This window comes from Bos grunniens, chromosome 13 (genome assembly GCF_055505025.1).
Source record: "Bos grunniens cultivar Pamir isolate PY7600 chromosome 13, Bosgru_T2T1.0, whole genome shotgun sequence".
NCBI classification, from domain to species: Eukaryota; Metazoa; Chordata; class Mammalia; order Artiodactyla; family Bovidae; genus Bos; species Bos grunniens.
This window is the reverse complement of record NC_141177.1, coordinates 43,034,841-43,052,917: the sequence shown is the minus strand read 5'-3', so window position 1 is coordinate 43,052,917 and position 18,077 is coordinate 43,034,841. Positions and strand designations below refer to the sequence as shown.

The window sequence follows — 18,077 nt, the reverse complement described above, 5'->3', positions numbered from 1 at the left end:
CTGGTCAATCAGGAAAACTGGCATCATGATATTTCAAAAATGGTATTAAATGCACACACCTGATAATTAAGGGACAAAACATTGCTCTGTGCATCATACACTTAAAGGGCTCGTTGACTCTATTCTGTTAAAAGAGTGGCTTCCTTACCACAGGCCTTGAGTTATTTGTATCTCTTAACCCATGTTCTAATTTTATTTTTATTTTAATTTTTTGGTCTTACCATGTGGCATGTGGGATCTTAGTTCCTGGACCAGGGATCAAACCCGCAACCCCTGCATTAGAAGTGCAGAGTCTTAACCATTGGACCACCAGGGAAGTTCCCCTTAACCCACGTTCTAATTTTAAAATGTTACTAGTTTGAATGATAGCATTAAAAAAACAAAAACGAAGTTAATTGTGAGTTATCATTTTTGTTTCCTGTGCTCAGAACACCTGGCCGTTTATAGTCCTTATGGTATGATAACTGTGTAATGATTATTACTCACTTTATGTTTAATACTTAATGGTTGCACTGTTAAGCAAGGTGAGGCTGTTGAAATTATATAAGGAATCTGAGTCATGCTTTATAGCCTATTCATGGTTCTGCCTTGGGAGATTTTTTTTCATTTTTGAGTCAGTACAAATCTGTTACTGTGTGTATTCATTTTTCATTTTAAAAAGTCCCTAACTAACTCTAATGCATAGGTAATAAACACAGAGGCAAATAACTTTGGATGCAGAGAAAACTGCAAGAGAAATGTAGAAACCAAGCTTCTAGTCCATGAACAGTTATGTGACCTTGAGCTGGTCATTCAGCTTCTCTGACATGTTCATCACCAGAGATAGGGGCTTTGAGGTAAAGTAAGGCCAGAGATTTTTTTTTCTGTCTAGTAGAGCAGTGAGATTCTGTTTTGTCTAACAGAAGCAAAAGATATTAAGAAGAGGTGGCAAGAATACACAGAAGAACTATACAAAAAAGATCTTCACCACCCAGATAACCACAATGGTGTGATCACCAACCTAGAGCCAGACATACTGGAATTCGAAGTTAAGTGGGCCTTAGGAAGTATCACTACGAGCAAAGTGAGTAGAGGTGATGGAATTCCAGTTGAGCTATTTCAAATCCTAAAAGATGATGCTGTAGAAGTGCTGCGCTCAATATGCCAGCAAATTTGGAAAACTCAGCAGTTGACACAGGACTGGAAAAGGTTGATTTTCATTCTAGTCCCAAAGAAAGGCAATACCAAAGAATGCTCAAACTACCGCACAATTGCACTCATCTCACGTGCTAGTAAAGTAATGCTCAAAATTCTGCAAGCCAGGTTTCAACAGTACATGAACTGTGAACTTCCAGATGTTCAAGCTGGATTTAGAAAAGGCAGAGGAACCAGAGATCAAATTGCCAATATCTATCAGATCATCGAAAAAGCGAGTTCCAGAAAAACATCTGCTTTATTGACCATGCCAAAGCCTTTGACTGTGTGGACCACAACAAACTGGAAAATTCTTCAAGAGATGGGAATACCAAACCACCTGACCTGCCTCCTGAGAAATCTGTATGCACGTCAGGAAGCAACAGTTAGAACTGGATATGGAACAACAGACTGGTCCCAAACTGGTAAAGGAGTATGTCAAGGCTGTATATTGTCAGCCTGCTTATTTAACTTATATGCAGAGTACATCATGAGAGACACTGGGCTGGAAGAAGCACAAGCTGGAATCAAGATTGCTGGTAGAAATATCAATAACTCACATATGCAGATGACACCACCCTTATGGCAGAAAGTGAAGAAGAACTAAAGAGCCTCTTGATGAAAGTGAAAGAGGAGAATGAAAAAGTTGGCTTAAAGCTCAACATTAAGAAAACTAAGATCATGGCATCTGGTCCCATCACTTCATGGCAAATAGAAGGGGAAACAGTGGAAACAGTGTCAGACTTTATTTTTTTGGGCTCCAAGATCACTGCAGATGGTGACTGCAGCCATGAAATTAAAAGATGCTTGCTCCTTGGAAGGAAAGTTATGACCAACCTAGACAGTATATTAAAAAGCAGAGACATTACTTTGCCAACAAAGGTCCGTCTAGTCAAAGGTATGGTTTTTCCAGTAGTCATGTATGGATGTGAGAGTTGGTCTATAAAGAAAGCTGAACACTGAAAAATTGATGCTTTTGAACTGTGGTGTTGGAGAAGACTCTTGAGAGTCCCTTGGACTGCAAGGAGATCCAACCAGTCAATCCTAAAGGAGATCAGTCCTGAATATTCATTGGAAGGACCGATGCTGAAGCTGAAACCCCAATACTTTGGCCACCTGATGCGAAGAACTGACTGATTTGAAAAGACCTGATGCTGGGAAAGATTGAAGGTGGGAGAAGGGGACGACAGAGATTGAGATGTTTGGATGGCATCACTGACTCAGTGGACATGAGTTTGAGTAAACTCTGGGAGTTGGCGATGGACAGGGAGGCCTGGCATATTGCAGTCCATGGGATCGCAAAGAGTGAGACACGACTGAGCAGCTGAACTGAACTGAGAGCAGTGAGCCTTAAAGTAAAAGAAAGTTGAAAGCTGTTAGTTTTGCAAAGCAATGAGCAATGAATATTATTGTCTATATCCTATTTCAGTGTTTGGATGTACCTGTTTGTTTGATCAATCCCAGTGACCGTAAGGACCTTTGTCTCCTAAAACTGGAGCTGTTTTGATGTCTGCAACCGCAGGTAGTCACAGCTGGTTTGTCAGTCTGGAAATGTCCTGGGAATGAAAGAGAAAAACAACTTGTCTTTTCTCAGTTCTCTTAAGAGGTGGGCCATCGCAGTGTTTAGTTCAGGTCAGTTGCTTAGTCGTGTCCGACTCTTTGCGACTCCGTGGACTGTAGCATGCCAGGCCTCCCTGTCCATCACCAACTCCTGGCAGTCCACTTCGTAAGTGGTATATTTTTAACCCACGTTGTCTTAGCTGTTGTCACATATAGATGTAATTTTATATTCTGAATTTTTTCCTTTTTGTTTAAGGTGTTTTCTGGTGTTTTCTCCTCATTGTGATGAAGGCCAGTCACTGAATCTAAAAGAGCTTGATGCAGTGATTTGTTACAATGTATCTAGTGCCACAAGCATGGTAGCAACATGAATGTGGAATCGACTCTTAAAATCATATAAAAACATCCCTTTGAAAGGCTATTAACCAACCCCAGTTTTTTCAGTGCCGGTATTGATTCAGAGTGAGATACCATAATAGTCCAGAAATTGATGCTGCGATATTTGTTGAGTAAAGCTGAAGATGGTATTGAGACAAAAACAGAGTAACAAGTGGCTTATAAGGAGAAAACTAAAGCTGGTGGCTATGCTTTGAGGACCACCCAGGTGTGTAAAACTTCAAAAGGTCAGGTCTAGGATGAGGTGATGCAAACTTGGACCTGTGAATATACATCCCAGGGCTGGGTATTTAAAGATTTTGAAATAGAGATTTAAGGTGCAGAAATTGCAAGATGATCCTCCCAATAAGCCTTTCTCTGGCTTTTTTGTTGGGGTAAATATCTTAAGTCTTAGATTGAGAAGAACAGATAGGAAAGTCAGTGTTGGAGTGCTGCCGTGTGGATGTGTTCAGAAAAATGAGCCTGTGAGGAAGAGGTAATGAGATCAGCATCATTTTGTCTGGAATTAGAAGGCCAAGAGGTGTTTGACTGTGATTTTTCAGTTTTTGAAGTGTTAGAGTAGAGAAGTGTGACCAGTGGATGTCTGTGTGTAGTGAAGATAGAGTAGGAATGAGGAAGTTTTACATTCTTTATTGAAAAGAACTGGTTGTTTGAGAGCTGATGGATTTCCATAAAGACTGTGGTCCTTTTCCATGTGAGGGGTGAATTTTTAAAATTATTTTAAAACAAGGCCAAGCTTACAGAAAAGTTGCAGGTAAATAGGACAAAGACTTCTAGTATTCCCCTCACCCAGATCTCTCAACTCTTAACTTTTTATTTCATTTTCTTTCCCCCTTTCTATTTGTCTGTCTGCCTGTCTAAGAGCACGAGACTTGTCCAAACCATTTGAAAAGGGCAGGTATGTGATGCCCCTGACACGGTTACCAAATAACCCTTCTTGTCAGGAAACTAACATCCATATACCAGTCCACAAACTCCAATCAAATTTCAGCAGCTGTCTTAACACCTTTTTTTTCCTGGTCCAGGATTCCACCTGTGAACCTGTGTTAACGTGTCTCTCCAGCCTCTCCCAGTCTGGACACATTCCCCTGTCTTGACCTGTCTTTCGTGTTCCTCGCAGTTTCATAGGCTACACCTCTCATCCCAGAGGATAACCCTCCAGCTGGGTCCATCTGATGGTTCCTTGCAAACAGACAATGATCATGCTTTACTGGCAGGAGCACAATAGGCCTGAAGAAGGACATCAGGGACAAAAGTCATAGCCATGTTTAAGGACCCTCTGCCCTCGTCATTTAGTGTTAAATTGCTTACACTGTCCAGTCAGCCACTCCTTGTTATCATACTGATTGTGAAATCTTAGACAGGGAATAAAAATCTCTAACATGGAAGCCGTTATGCCATATTTACTTCAAGTTCACTCTTAGTAATGAGAAAGTAAAGATCTGTTTGAAGCTACTAGTTTAAAACTGGTGATTCTACAAGTTTTTTTTCTTTTTTAAACATAGGCACTTCCCAGCTAAGGAATGGGTTGTGTTCCACAAGCAGAGATTAGGTGTTTGGGTTTTGGACACCATTTTCCCTTTAAAAGAATTTTGGCTAAACAGTGGTTTTCATTCTAGATTACACTGAGCAGAGAAATTTACTTATAATAAAGCTAACAGTATAACCTTTGGGGGTTTTAAGGGAAAAAAATGACTGAAGGAAAATAGAAACTAACAATCAAGGGCTCCCAAGTGACCATGCCTCAGCCCTTTCCCACAGGGAGCCACTGAACCCTTCCTTTGCCGGAATCCTTGTCTTTGATTCACAGTCTTTTTTTTTTTTTTTTTAAAGACATTATACGATTTCTTTTTCACCCTTAGTTAATGTTAGCTTAAATTAGCAGCATGGCTTCAGTTGAAGCTGTTACTCTGGTGATCACGGAGCAGAGTCTGCGGCTGAACCTCCCCAGGGCTCTTTTTGAGGCTGGAATGGCCTCCTGTCCAGTGGTTTTCCTCTCCAGCCCCTGGGTTTTGGCCACTGCCACCGTTTCTGCTGCCCAGTTTCCCCTGCTTCTCACCAGACCAGGTGTGCAGGTGGGCATGCCCGCTCTGTCCTCCAGCTTCCTGCCAGCACTCATCAGAAAGCTCAGAAGCCTGCGTGGCGTAGTTCCTGGGAATGGCAGTCAGTGACCGATCATGATGGTGTTTACAGGTTATACAGGGAAACGCCCCCAGATCACAGTCATGGTGTCAGGGACCTGGTCTCCCCTAAACGTGAGTGAGGCCAGGTCTGCTTCTCAGAAACCCCTTCCTGACTCAGCCATGAGGTCCTGCCCAGGATCATCTGGTGGAAAACAGAATGAGCCCCCAACCTGCAGTCCAGGATGGTTTTAGGGTAGCCTCGTGTCTAGACCTGGCGGAATCCTGTAGCTCTCAGAGATGCTGGCCATGTTGTATTTTACATGTTTATCTTGTGTATTGTCTGTCCTTACCTCTTGAATGTCACTGGTTTAGGGTAGGAGCCTTAGTTGGCTCATTCACCAAGTCAATCTCCAGGACTAGAGCAGAGCCTGGCTCATGAAGGCACTCAAGAAATAACACTTGCAGAGTGAATGAACCTGCTTTCCAGGCTTTTCTCACTGCATTTCCACATTTATTTCGAAAAGCTTGTTCTTTTTGCTTCATACTGGTGTCCTTTCTGCTTTTTGACTTGCCTAGTGACTGCTAAGTTCTTTTGTGTCTTGAGTTTCACATGCAGCTGGCATTTTCTGCTTCTTAAACCAGAGAGGGTTTCCCTAGTAGCTCAGCTGGTCAGGAAGATCCCCTGGAGAGGGGATAGGCTCCAGTATTCTTGGGCTTCCTTGGTGGCTCAAACAATAAAGAATCCGCCTGCAATGCGGGATACCTGGGTTCGACCCCTGGGTTGGGAGGATCCCCTGGAGAAGGGAACGGCTATCCATTCGAATATTCTTGCCTGGAGAATTCCATAGACAGAGGCACCTGGGAGGCTATAGTCCATGGGGTCGCAAAGAGTCAGACATGACTGAGCGACTTTCACTTTCTTTTCACTTCAGACCAGAGAAGCATTTTCAAAAAGGAGATCATGTTCTAAATTTGACTGCCTGTTACTGACCAGTGTAATTTATTCATGAAATACTTCTTTATTATAGCGAAAAGAAGAGATTGGACCTGGAAAGGAAACTTTATGAATATCATCAGTCTGATGTATGCAGGTAAGACATGACAGCAGAAAATTTTAAGACCAGTTTGCCTGGCTCAGATGGTAAAGAATCTGCCTGCAGTGCAGGAGACCTGGGTTTGATCCCTGGATCGGGAAGATACCATGGAGAAAGAAATGGCAACCCACTCCAGGATTCTTGACTGGAAAATCCTATGGACAGAGGAGCCTGGCAGACTACAGTCCATGGGGTTGCAAAGAGTCGGACATGACTTAGTGACTAAATAACAATCAAAATTTAACCCTAATATATGTTACAAATACCATAGTTGTAGTCCTGTTATTATTCCTTATTTTTGATGTGTAAATGTTTCAAGTAAACACTGTAATTTCATATAATCACTATCAAGTATAAGAATAAATTTGATTAAAATAGATTTTAAAAATTATTATATTTTCATTATTTGGTATCTGTATAATTTCAGGAATCTATTTTGCTTAAATATCTTAAAAATAAGATACATTGTAGTCTTATCTTTTGGGTCACAATTTAAACATGGTGCATCTGTGAGTGATTAAGGCATAATTATTATAGCTGACCTTTCAACAAAATATTAGGCAGGGTTATGTGGTATTTCATTTTGGAGTTTCCAAACATTTCTTTATTTTGGGGAGCTCCAAAATCACTGCAGATGGTGACTGCAGCCATGAAATTAAAAGACGCTTGCTCCTTGGAAGAAAAGCTACGACCAACCTAGACAGTATATTAAAAAGCAGAAACACTACTTTGCCAACAAAGGTCCATCTAGTCAAAACTATGGTTTTTCCAGTAGTCATAGGTATGGATGTGAGAGTTGGACTGTTAAGAAAGTTGAATGCTGAAGAATTGATGCTTTTGAATTGTGGTGTTGGAGAAGACTCTTGAGAGTCCCTTGGACTGCATGGAGATCCAACCAGTCCATCAGGAAATCAGTCCTGAATATTTACTAGAAGGACTGATTCTGAAGCTGAGACTCCAGTACTTTGGCCACCTGATGCAAAGAACTGACTCATTGGAAAAGACCCTGATGCTGAGAAAGATCAAAGGCAGGAGGAGAAGGGGACAACAGAGGATGAGATGGTTGGGTGGATTTGATGAACATGAGTTTGAGTAGGCTCTGGGAGTTGGTGTTGGACAGGGAGGCCTAGTGTGTTGCAGTCCATGGGGTCGCAAAGAGTCGGACACAACTGAGTAACTGAACTGAACTGAAACGTTTCTTCACAATTTGAGCAGAGTTACAATCCATTTGCTATTATAAAATATTTTCATAATACAGTGCATTATTTCAGTTTCTAACAAAAATTTAAAATATCTAAATGAGACCTTTTGGAGCACTTTAAATTTCTAAATTTTTTAAAATGTTTATGGGTTATAGTGTATAGTTTGATTCTGTTTCTATATGAGCAGGTAGGAGAAGGCAATGGCAACCCACTCCAGTACTCTTGCCTGGAAAATCCCATGGATGGAGGAGCCTGGTGGGCTGCAGTCCATGGGGTCGTGAAGAGTCGGACACGACTGAGAGACTTCACTTTCCCTTTTCACTTTCATGCATTGGAGAAGGAAATGGCAACCCACTCCAGTGTTCTTGCCTGGAGAACCCCAGGGATGGCGGAGCCTGGTGGGCTGCTGTCTATGGGGTCGCACAGAGTCGGACACGACTGAAGTAACTTAGCAGCAGCAGCATGAACAGGCAGTTTTGAAGCTGTCACATAAAAGAATGTAATGGGCTGTTTACCTGCACAGGGCCACATAGACCCTGCTCTTGACACCACACTTAATTTTGAGAAAGAAATCCATGTAAATATGTGTGAATGGTGTAATGTGGTCTTGTGTCCATTTCTCAGGAGAGTTATGCCTAGAGGTGATACCTCAGTGATGTTGCATTAATTTCCTCTCTAAAGATGCATATACATTCTGTCCTTTGGGCTGCAGCATTTGGGTAAAATATCTTAGAATACACTGTCTCATTAACAGTTTTGTTAAAGCAAATCCTTAGATTTGTCCAAGTCTAACTCCATTGTTTAAAAATCTGCTTTTACTCTTCTAGAGCTAAGCTGAAGTATATAAAACTAAAGAAGTACCTGAAGGAAATATGTGAATCAGAAAAGAATGCTCGTATTCGAAACCAAGAATATTTAAAGCAGTTCGAGCGGATCCAAGCTAACATTACTGCAAGTTTAGAGAAGCTGCAAGAACTGAAGGTGGTGTTTTGTACTGTTTTTTGTTTATGTTTTTGTTTTCTTGTCTTTTTTTGCTAAGATTGGGACTGGCGAGAATAAGTTTCAGATCTGTGACAGTCACTAACGTTAGGTTGTTTATCCAGAAGATTAACTGTCAGTTTTTTCCAGGAATTTATTACCATATGGCCACATTTTGATCAGACAGGTTGAAATTGCATGTTCTCAGATTTCTGCTTTAGTTGACTTACTGGAATGTCTGTGCTTTGTTATACTATATAAGTGGTTAACTTAAACAGGCATGGCCACCAGCCATACCTGGCCCCTCACCCGGTACCTGGTATCTCTTGGCATCATCAGGATATCTTGCAGAGACTGGCTCCTTCTTCAGAGGGTTCTTTTTCTCTGGTGTGGGCCCCTCTGTTCTGGGCAGGCCAGGTGTCAGGAGGAAACTGAGGGGGAGAACTGGTCCAAGGAGTTGGTCCTCATGCCCATCGACTCTGAGAGTCAGAATAGCTTCCCCTTCCCTGCCATCTCTCACCCTGGCTCCCCACTCCCTTAGGCTGCTTGACAAACTGTGCCAAACGTGGAGGGCGAGGCTTCATTTCTATTTGTGCTGCTCAGGGCTTTTACCTGACTTAACCCACCTGCTCACCGGTTACAGGAGAAGTTGGCTTCAGCATTCCTTTTTTTCCCTCTTGAACTTTCCCTCTGCTACTGCTGCTAAGTCACTTCAGTCGTGTCCGACTCTGTGCAACCCCATAGACGGCAGCCCACCAGGCTCCCCCGTCCCTGGGATTCTCCAGGCAAGAACACTGGAGTGGGTTGCCATTTCCTTCTCCAATGCATGAAAGTGAAAAGTGAAAGTGAAGTTGCTCAGTCATGTCTGACCCTCAGCAACCCCATGGACTGCAGCCTACCAGGCTCCTCTGTCCATGGGATTTTCCAGGCAAGAGTACTGGAGTGGGGTGCCATTGCCTTCTCCGGAACTTTCCCCCTAGCCTTGTATTATAGAAGTTTTAAATATACATGAAAATAATTATTATAATAAACATTCGTGCTATGGTCTGAACGTTTGTGTAAGCCTGCCCAAATTCATATGTTGAAATCCTAACCCCACAAAAGTGTATTATTAGTGGGTGGGGCCTTTGAGAGGTGCTTAAGTCACAAGGGTGCGGCTCTCATGAATGGGATTAGTGCCTCGTAACAGAGGCTCCAGGGCACTCCTGGCCCCTTCCACCTGAGGACACAGTGAGAAGATGGTAGCTCTGAACCAGGATGGGGGCTCTCTCCAGAAGGCCACCTTGATCTTGGCTTCCAGCCTCCACAACTCATCAACAATTCCAGTTGTTTATGAGCTGCCCAACCAGTACTGTTTTATTATAGCAACCTAAATGGACTGACATCTTGTGATCTATCCAGATATAAATATAAATATTTATAACAGTTATAAATATTTTGCTATATTTGCTTGGCCTGTGTCTCTGTATGTGTATTTATTTTAAGCTGCAGAAACCATGACATTTCTCCCCTAAATACTTAAGTGTGGATTCTCTAAAAACAAGGACAGTCTTCTCCATAATCATACCATTATCACATCTAAGAAGATTACTAATGATTCCATAATATTTAATATTCAGTTGATATTTTAGTTTCTGCAGTTCTCTTCAAAAGTCTGTTTTTCCAGACCAAGAGCCAACCAGGGCTCACATGTTATATTTGTTATTGTGTTCTATTTTAATCTGTTAATCTGATTTGGTCTCCTACCCCTCTTCCTTTTTTTTTTTTTCCCCCAAATGATACTGACTTTTTGAAGAAGGCAGGCCAGTTGTTTCTAGGATGACTTACATTCTGAATTTGACTTGTTATTTCTTTGTGGTGTCATTTAACTTGTGTAGTGTTCCCTGTATTTCTTGTGAACTAGAAATTCAGCCTAGACTAGCACCTCCCAGTAGAGCTTTGTGGCGATGGGAACCTTCTCCCTATAGATGCTGTCTGATACAGTTGCCACTAGCCATACGCGGTTGTTGAGCACTTAAAATGTAGCTTGGGACACTGAGGACTGAGTTTTGGTGTTAGTTAAATTTAAATAGTCATGGCTGAAGTTATATACACCCTGATGTATCCAGTCAGAAGGTATATGAGCTATGATGTCGGGTGGTCCTGCTTGAGCGAGGCTGAGTTTGATGTCTTGGTTAATACGGCAGTCTCTAGGTCTCTCTATCGTAAGGTACCTTTCTCTGCTTTGAAAATTAGTAAATAATCTGCAGAGTGGTGGCTTGGCATCTTGGGAATACCTTGTTTCTCAGCAGCCTTTTGCCTAGTGGTTTTAGGATCCATTAATGGTGCCTGAATCAGTTGTAGTGGAAGTTGTGAAATGTTTCTGATTTGATCTTATCTTCTATCAATACCTTTGTTAGCTGGCATTTCATGAAGAAGACCTTCCTTTCCTCCTCCTTCTCCCTCCCACAATTCACTGTGGGCTTGTGAATTTTTATTTCATCATTACATTACCAGTTACTGTAATTATTCTTTTGCTCTTCACATTTTCCTGTACTTTTGACAGGATGTTCCAGGTTTACCTTCTGCTTCCCTGCCTCAGACCTGGAATTAGGCTCTTATGTGAGGAGCTGTGAGTATAGTTCACAGTGCAGCTCTGTACCCCTTTGAGTGCAGAGGGGTACTTAGAAATCAAGGTTTGGAGGTTGGCTGTGCTCAACTAATAGTCTTGACTACAGCCCTTCAGGTTGTCCCCTCTCAGCATTCAGGTAGAGTGCTTAAGCCTCCGTTCATGAATGTAAACCAGAGAATCAGCGGTGCTGTGAAGACATGCCCCACCCCTCCTGCCCACTTCATCCTCTCCCCCAACCCCCACTCCCCACCGTGGCAGCTTGTCATTAGCATTTTCCTCAGGTGTCCTTTGGTCTTGTCTGTTTGGCTTTTCTCTGAAGCTGATCCTGAGACAGGGTCTGGCTGTAAGTGGCTTTCATGGGAAGTGCAAGGATGCTGCAGGTGGGTAGCTGAGACAAGGAAGAACAGGTGACCGAAACGGGGTGTTGAGTCAGCTCCAGTCGGCACATGGAGATTAATCCCACAGGGACGCTCCACCGAGTGGTTCAGAGCATTTGGGAGATGCAGCTCCCGGCTGCCAAGCATCACTGGTTGAGGGCTGATGGAGGAGGGGTACAGAGGGTGAGGTTTCATTACCCATGTGCTGTTGTGGGCAGAGCAGCCTCCCCAAGGGCTGAGGAGCCTTCAGCACAGAGACAGGGTCGCTGGAACCTAGGAGCACCCAGAAAGCTTCCAGGGTCGTATGAGGAGCATTGCCAGCCTCCACTTTAGCCTCCTTCATTCAAGTGCCAGGCACGGGGCTGGCATTACAGGGCTCAGGGAAGGTCCCCAGGGTGGGGGAGCAAGTCCCCATCTGGTCCTGTGTCTCCTCCCCTTGAAATCCTTGAGCATAAGAAAACATTTGTAAGCCATAGGAAGAAAGAGTTTTTGCTTAAGACTTATTATTTAATAAACCTCTTTATTTTTGGTGTTTATTTTGTAAACCGCCTCTCATCTCTTTTTAAAGATATTTTCTCTTGGCATTTGTAGAGGATGCCTGCTTAAAGCTCTTGGGCTTAAAAATTAAATATCTGTTGAGTTCAAAAGAGTAGATATAGAACAGAAAGAAGTAAACTGGATTTTCTTAATTGCCTTATTTCTTTATCTTTTCTTGGCTTATTTTGTCATTTTTACTGGCCTTATGAAACTTTGATTTAATTAGGTATCTCTTTATAACATTACTGCCATCTATTGTGTTAATAGCACTGTGATAGAGAAAAAAGAAGTCCCTGCTTAACTTTACTAAAAATGGGGCATCATGTAATACGTTTTAAGATATTTTGAGGGAGACAAGTCAATTTTGGTTATTATTGTCTGTTCACTTTTTGAGTGTCAAAACAAAAACTTGGACCCATTTTGTATTTAGACTGAGAACTGAGAAAACAGTTTTCTAATTTTATTATCTTATAGGTGTGTTTCTAATTGCAGAGCATCACTGCCTCGTTTGGAAAGTGTTCTGTGATGGAAAATTATCTGTGATGACCATAGTCAAGGGCTTTTTAAAGCTTTAATTACTAACATATGAATCAAAGTTTTATTATACTTTGAACAAAGCTTTTTATGCCTTGCTTTTAAGGAAAAGTCACTTCATAATGGAGTCATTTTCATCAGTTGGAGCATGACAGTGACCCTGACATCTCTACGTTATTAGGGCCAGAATAAACCTGATGGCTGCGGTGCTGATCACAGAGGTCCACAGTGCATGTGTATCCCTGAGAAATGGCATGTGTTTCCAGTTGATGGTCTAGCAAATAATACCTTCAGTGGCTGTGATGAATAGGACCAGGATACTGTGTAGATATCATTCAGATAAGAAATCAGTAGGATTGCTTTCTTTTCCCTTTTTAAGGACAGAACTTTTCAGAGAACATCATCTAATGTGTTACTTTCAAGATAAAATAACTGGATTTTCATGTAGCTTAATATCATCAAGGTTTTATTTCCTGAATTGATGAAAGGCTAAGTAAAACTTCCATCAATGCTATTTTATTTAAAATATATAACATTTTACAGAATTCAGCTCTTGATATGTGTTGTTTGTGAAATTGTGTGGTTTCTAAGATAAGCTAAATTTCTGAGCTGTATCAGCTTCTACTGTCTCTTCACTGTTCCTTTTATGTTGTAAAGACTGAAAAATATGGACAGGTGTTGGTTGTAATAATATCCTCCACAAAATCAAACTTTGTTTATTTTTAGATTGAATTTGAGACTCAAATTAAGAAGATGCAGCTACTCTCAAAAGATAGCCTGGGGAAAAAAGGTGAACTGAAAGATGAAGACAAAGAAAAGGCAGTAAGTTAAAATGATAAACTTTCTGTTAACAGAGGATTTTTGGAGTGTTCATCTTTTAAGATATTGTTTTAAATAAGATCATCTTGTTACAAAGATCTTTTTGATTACACTCTAAGTGATTGTTTAAAGACATTTGCTTATAGAGTATGGCTTTAGTGTATAATTCAATTAAACTTGCCGAAAGGCAGTCACTGTGGCTGCAAAAGAGATAGAGCCCAAAGAAAACCTCAGTGTTGTTAGCAGATGAAATTGTGTTTATATAATGCTTTGTAGCTGCTTTTTTCTTCATTCCAGAAATGTTTTAAATGAGCGGTAAACAAAATGGGCATTTTGCTGCTTTTCTTTGTATACATAATTTTGTACATTTTAACCTTTTCATAGATAAAGTGGAAAGAAAGGATTGCATATCTCAGCAGCAGACAAAAAAGAACGGCAAGGAATACTTAAATAAATTCTGCTATGTATCTGCCGTAATGCAGGCTTCTAATCCTCCTCCCTATCTCCATATAAATGATTCTGTTCAAGACCATAGATGTTTTCTTCACTAAAAGCAGTAAAGCTCTTTTAGATGAAATGTCTAAAAACATCTTGTAATAACTTGGAGCATGCTGGCAAGAGTAGTCACTTGTGACTATGTGTGAAACCCCCTCAGCAAGTCGATATTGTAATAAGCAAAACCGGGAGCATCACTCCATTATTCAGAGAAGCCAACAGCGTGCTTGCTCCTTAGGCTGCAGCATTCATTAAGAAAAGCTTCCTGGGCTGAAAGCTGGAAACAGATGATAACGGGATATGATTTTCATATTTAATGCTTTCCTTGGAAGAGTATGTGTGCTACAGATTGATAGAAGAATCAACTGCTACTTTACTAAAAGACTTTCAGGTTTGCCCTATAGCTACCGATGGAATCATTCAGCCAAGAAATTAACTTTTTCTCCTTTTACCTGCTTTATATATCTGCTAAGCAGGCTGCCTGGCTGCCAGTAAATGTTATTATGCAGTTAACTGTTTGGTATTTAAGACTCTTATCAGAAAAGAAACAGAGGCCACACTATTTTGTTTTTATAGTAGGAGCAAGGTTTTAGTTTTTCTTTTTTTTCTGTGCATTAGCAGGCATTAATCTGAGTTTATAGAAAGTTTTAGTTTTCTTTCCTAAAGATTAAAAAGTTAAAAAACCTAGAATTTAGAGCATTCTTTAAACTGTAGGATACAAAACACCAAGCCCCAGCAACCTTGACCTATATGAAAAGGCCTTTAATGATAAATGACTTCTTTGCCATTAGATGTACACCAAATGTGGTGTGATGTGATAGACTTCTGAGCCATTCAGGCAGTCTTTCTGTTTGACATTTGGTCGCGAAATAATTGACATGTTTTTAAATCTATGATCCAGTTTGTTCTTTCTGTGCTGTTCCTGATAGTCACGTTGTTAGTATGGCAGTGTCAATGGTACTTAAGTAAAACGGGAGATTTTTTTTTTTCTATTGGTACAACTGATTCCTTACCTTATGTATAGTTATACAGTTTCCTTTTCAGTCATATTTAACATTAGGGCAAGAGACATATAGCGGCCAACCCCCTAACATGTTACACAGAATAATTAGAAGTGTTTGCTTTTTACTGAAAAGTGTTACCACCTTAAAAGCTTTGTCTGTTTGCATATGTAAGAATCAATTAGGTAACACTTTGAGACATATATAAGTTTCCTTTTTTCAATTTCCCATTGATGTTCCATCAATTAAAAGGTAAAGCATTACAGCAAAATCCCAAAGTAGTTCAGTCAGTTCAGTTCAGTTCAGTCGCTCAGTCATGTCTGACTCTTTGCGATGCCATGGACTGCAGCATGCCAGGCTTCACTGTCCATCACCAACTCCTGGAGCCTACTCAAACTCATGTCCATTGAGTTGGTGATGCCATCCAAACATCTCATCCTCTGTCGTCCCCTTCCCCTTCTGTCGTCAGTCTTTCCCACCATCAGGGTCTTTTCCAATGAGTCAGTTCTTCGTATCAGGTAGCCAAAGTATTAGAATTTCAGCTTCAGCTTCAGTTCTTCATATGAACATTCAGGGATGATTTCCTTTAGGATGGACTGGTTGGATCTCCTTGCAGTCCAAGGAACTCTCAAGAGTCTTCTCCAACACCACAGTTCAAAAGCATCAATTCTTCAGTGTTCTACTTTCTTCATAGTCCCACTCTCACATCCATACATGACTACTGGGAAAACCGTATCTTTGACTAGACAGACCTTTGTTGGCAAAGTAATATCTCTGCCTTTTAATATGCTGTCTAGGTTGGTCATAACTTTTCTTCCAAGGAGCAAGCATCTTTTAATTTCATGGCTGCAGTCACCATCTGCAGTGATTTTGGAGTCCAAAAAAATAAAGTCTGTCATTGTTTCCAAAGTAGTTAATACTTACTAAATACTAAACTAGAACAATTCCTTATCATTTGGGGGTATGTTTTATCTTTCATTGGAAACCTGTGCACCTCTTCTTTCAGCATCATATGAGTTAGTCTCTGTGCCTGGAGCACTGGTCTCCAGGGACTGGCCTTAGCCCCGTGGTTGAATTCAGTGGATCATTGTTGAGCGAGTGCTCTGTTTGAGAAGCAGAGGTCCCTCTAGGAATGCCATGATGCTTGCCTCCAGGTGTTCTCCACAAAGTGCTATTCTTTCCCAGGCCCAGGATAGTGTGTGCTGAGGGCCAGCTCCATGGAGAAAGAGGGTTCACTTCCTCTGCAGTGCATCCTCTGCGGCCTGGGGAGGAGGTACCGTGTGAGCTGACATGAAGGGTGAGGCAGGTGCCAGTCCCTGGGGATGTGATAGATATTCTCCAGTTTGGAAATGTTGTGAATGAGGGAGTGGAAGCTGGAAGCCTGGTGGGCAGCCGTCAGCCTGGCTAAGGGCCAATGTTCTTACAGGAAGTGGGAGAAGATGAGCTTGGAAAGGACCATCGTGGAACTCCGTCCCATGCTCAGTGATTGACATTCCCCCCCTCCCGCCCTGCCCTGAATCATTGTGCGTGCACGTGCACAGTGGGGCAGGTGGAGGAAGCGCTGGGGCGCAGAGCAGTTCCATCAGAGGTGGGGGAAGGCAGGCCTGGTAGTGTGGTGTGGGTGCCCTGGGGGAAGGAGCTCATGGAGCGAGGAAACCAGGCTTTGTTCAGACGCAAGGAATGAACCAGAGACCCTGAGTTGGGGTGGCCATTGAGATGGAAAACACCAATGAAGGGGAGAGGAGCTTTCAAATTCATGATAATTCTGAGTTACAGAAGGATATCTTTAAAAAGTGATTGTGCACCTTTCAACCAAAAGCAGTAACTTGGATGCTCTACTAAGAATGATCAGATAGTAGTTGTCTATTTTTTCAGGGTGGAACTTTGGCTCGGTTTTATAAAAGGGCACCCAGTGTGTCCATGCATCCGGTGGCTGCTCTTCAGAGTCATGTGTTCTCTTCAGTAATCATTGGTCTGTTCATCCCCCACACTTGTTTCTAGTATTAATCCACTTAGTAAACTCTCATTGTTGTTAATTAGCAGGAAAGACAAAGTTCAGGTCTCAGTTTGAATCCTCACAAATTTTACTATCATATAGTCATCCTGCTCTATTATACATTGTCATTTTTCACTTTGGGGTAGACTCTAATACCATTGGTCTCTAGGCATGTTCTTCTCCTTGCCCAGTTTTATTATGTATCAACAGTGACTAGGACATGTACCTAAAAACACATCAAAACATATGTTCCCAAAACATATGTACCATATGGAGATGGCATTTGTGAATGAGAGCATAAACTTTGAGGTGGGGTTTCTGAAGTTTCCAAACTGTTATACTGTAAAATATATGCCCCTAAAAGCAGAAGTGAACTGGATACTTCACAGAAAAATTATACCCTACCAGGGCTGGAGAATGGAAAGGACGAGAGAATTTCATCACAGGGCTGGTTGAGGAGTTCCACTTCCACTGCTGGAAACTTCCCTGCCAGGGTCACATGGAAAATGGCTGTGCAGGTTGTTACTTCTGCTTCTAATCCTAACAGTAAGAACAGGGAACAGTCACTGCACATCTGTTTTGCCAAGGCCTTCAGTAAGTACTTTATATTCATCAACTCATTTAATCCTGTCGACAGTTCTGGAAGTAGATACTGTTGTTACCCTCATTATAGAGGAAGGCTCAGAGAAGTTGGTTGACTTGCCAAAGGCTGCACTGCTTGCAGGAGCCCAAGTTCAAACTCAGACCGTGTCCATCTTATTAGCTATCTTGCTGCCACTGCCTTCTAAGGTAGTCTGGGTGAAAGCTCTTCAAAAGTTAGGAGAAATCCCTGGTCGAATAAAAGCAGCCTTGTCTCGTGGTGCAAAATATTTCAGGTATCCATTTAGATGCATTTTCAGCTAAGCATAGGAGAGACTGAAATGGTCTCCCTTGCTGCTGGACTAGTCCAGTTGGATCAGGTGAGATGGGATTCTGTACTGGTTGAAGTGGAGTGAGAAATTAGACATACACTTCAGATTTCATTATGAGGAATTCTTGTGTTATTGTGTAACCCAGTTTGAGTTTAACTCAGTTTCGAGTGCTGTGGCGTAACGGATGGGCAATGGAGTCCTTGTATCTGGGTTTGAATCCTGTGACCAAGAGCAAATTGTCTGCCCTTGCTAAGTCTTCCTGGAGTGGGT

At 41.7% G+C, this 18,077-nt stretch overlaps 1 protein-coding gene across 4 annotated transcripts in view; it reads left to right on the top strand.

Moving 5' to 3' along the window:
- The window catches only part of KIZ (kizuna centrosomal protein), a 93,194-nt gene that overhangs the window by 1,478 nt on the left and 73,639 nt on the right, over positions 1-18,077 (top strand). For 3 of the 4 annotated variants that reach the window (XR_015139446.1, XR_015139444.1, XM_086333689.1), the window contains exons 2-4: positions 6,281-6,343; positions 8,376-8,529; positions 13,312-13,407. Coding sequence is in view for 2 of the 4 variants with exons in the window: in XM_086333689.1 (XP_086189815.1) it covers positions 6,281-6,343; positions 8,376-8,529; positions 13,312-13,407 (313 nt within the window). In the remaining 2 variants the exon portion in view is untranslated. The remainder of the gene's footprint in view (positions 1-6,280; positions 6,344-8,375; positions 8,530-13,311; positions 13,408-18,077) is intronic. The other variant, XM_086333687.1, reaches the window with a different exon arrangement.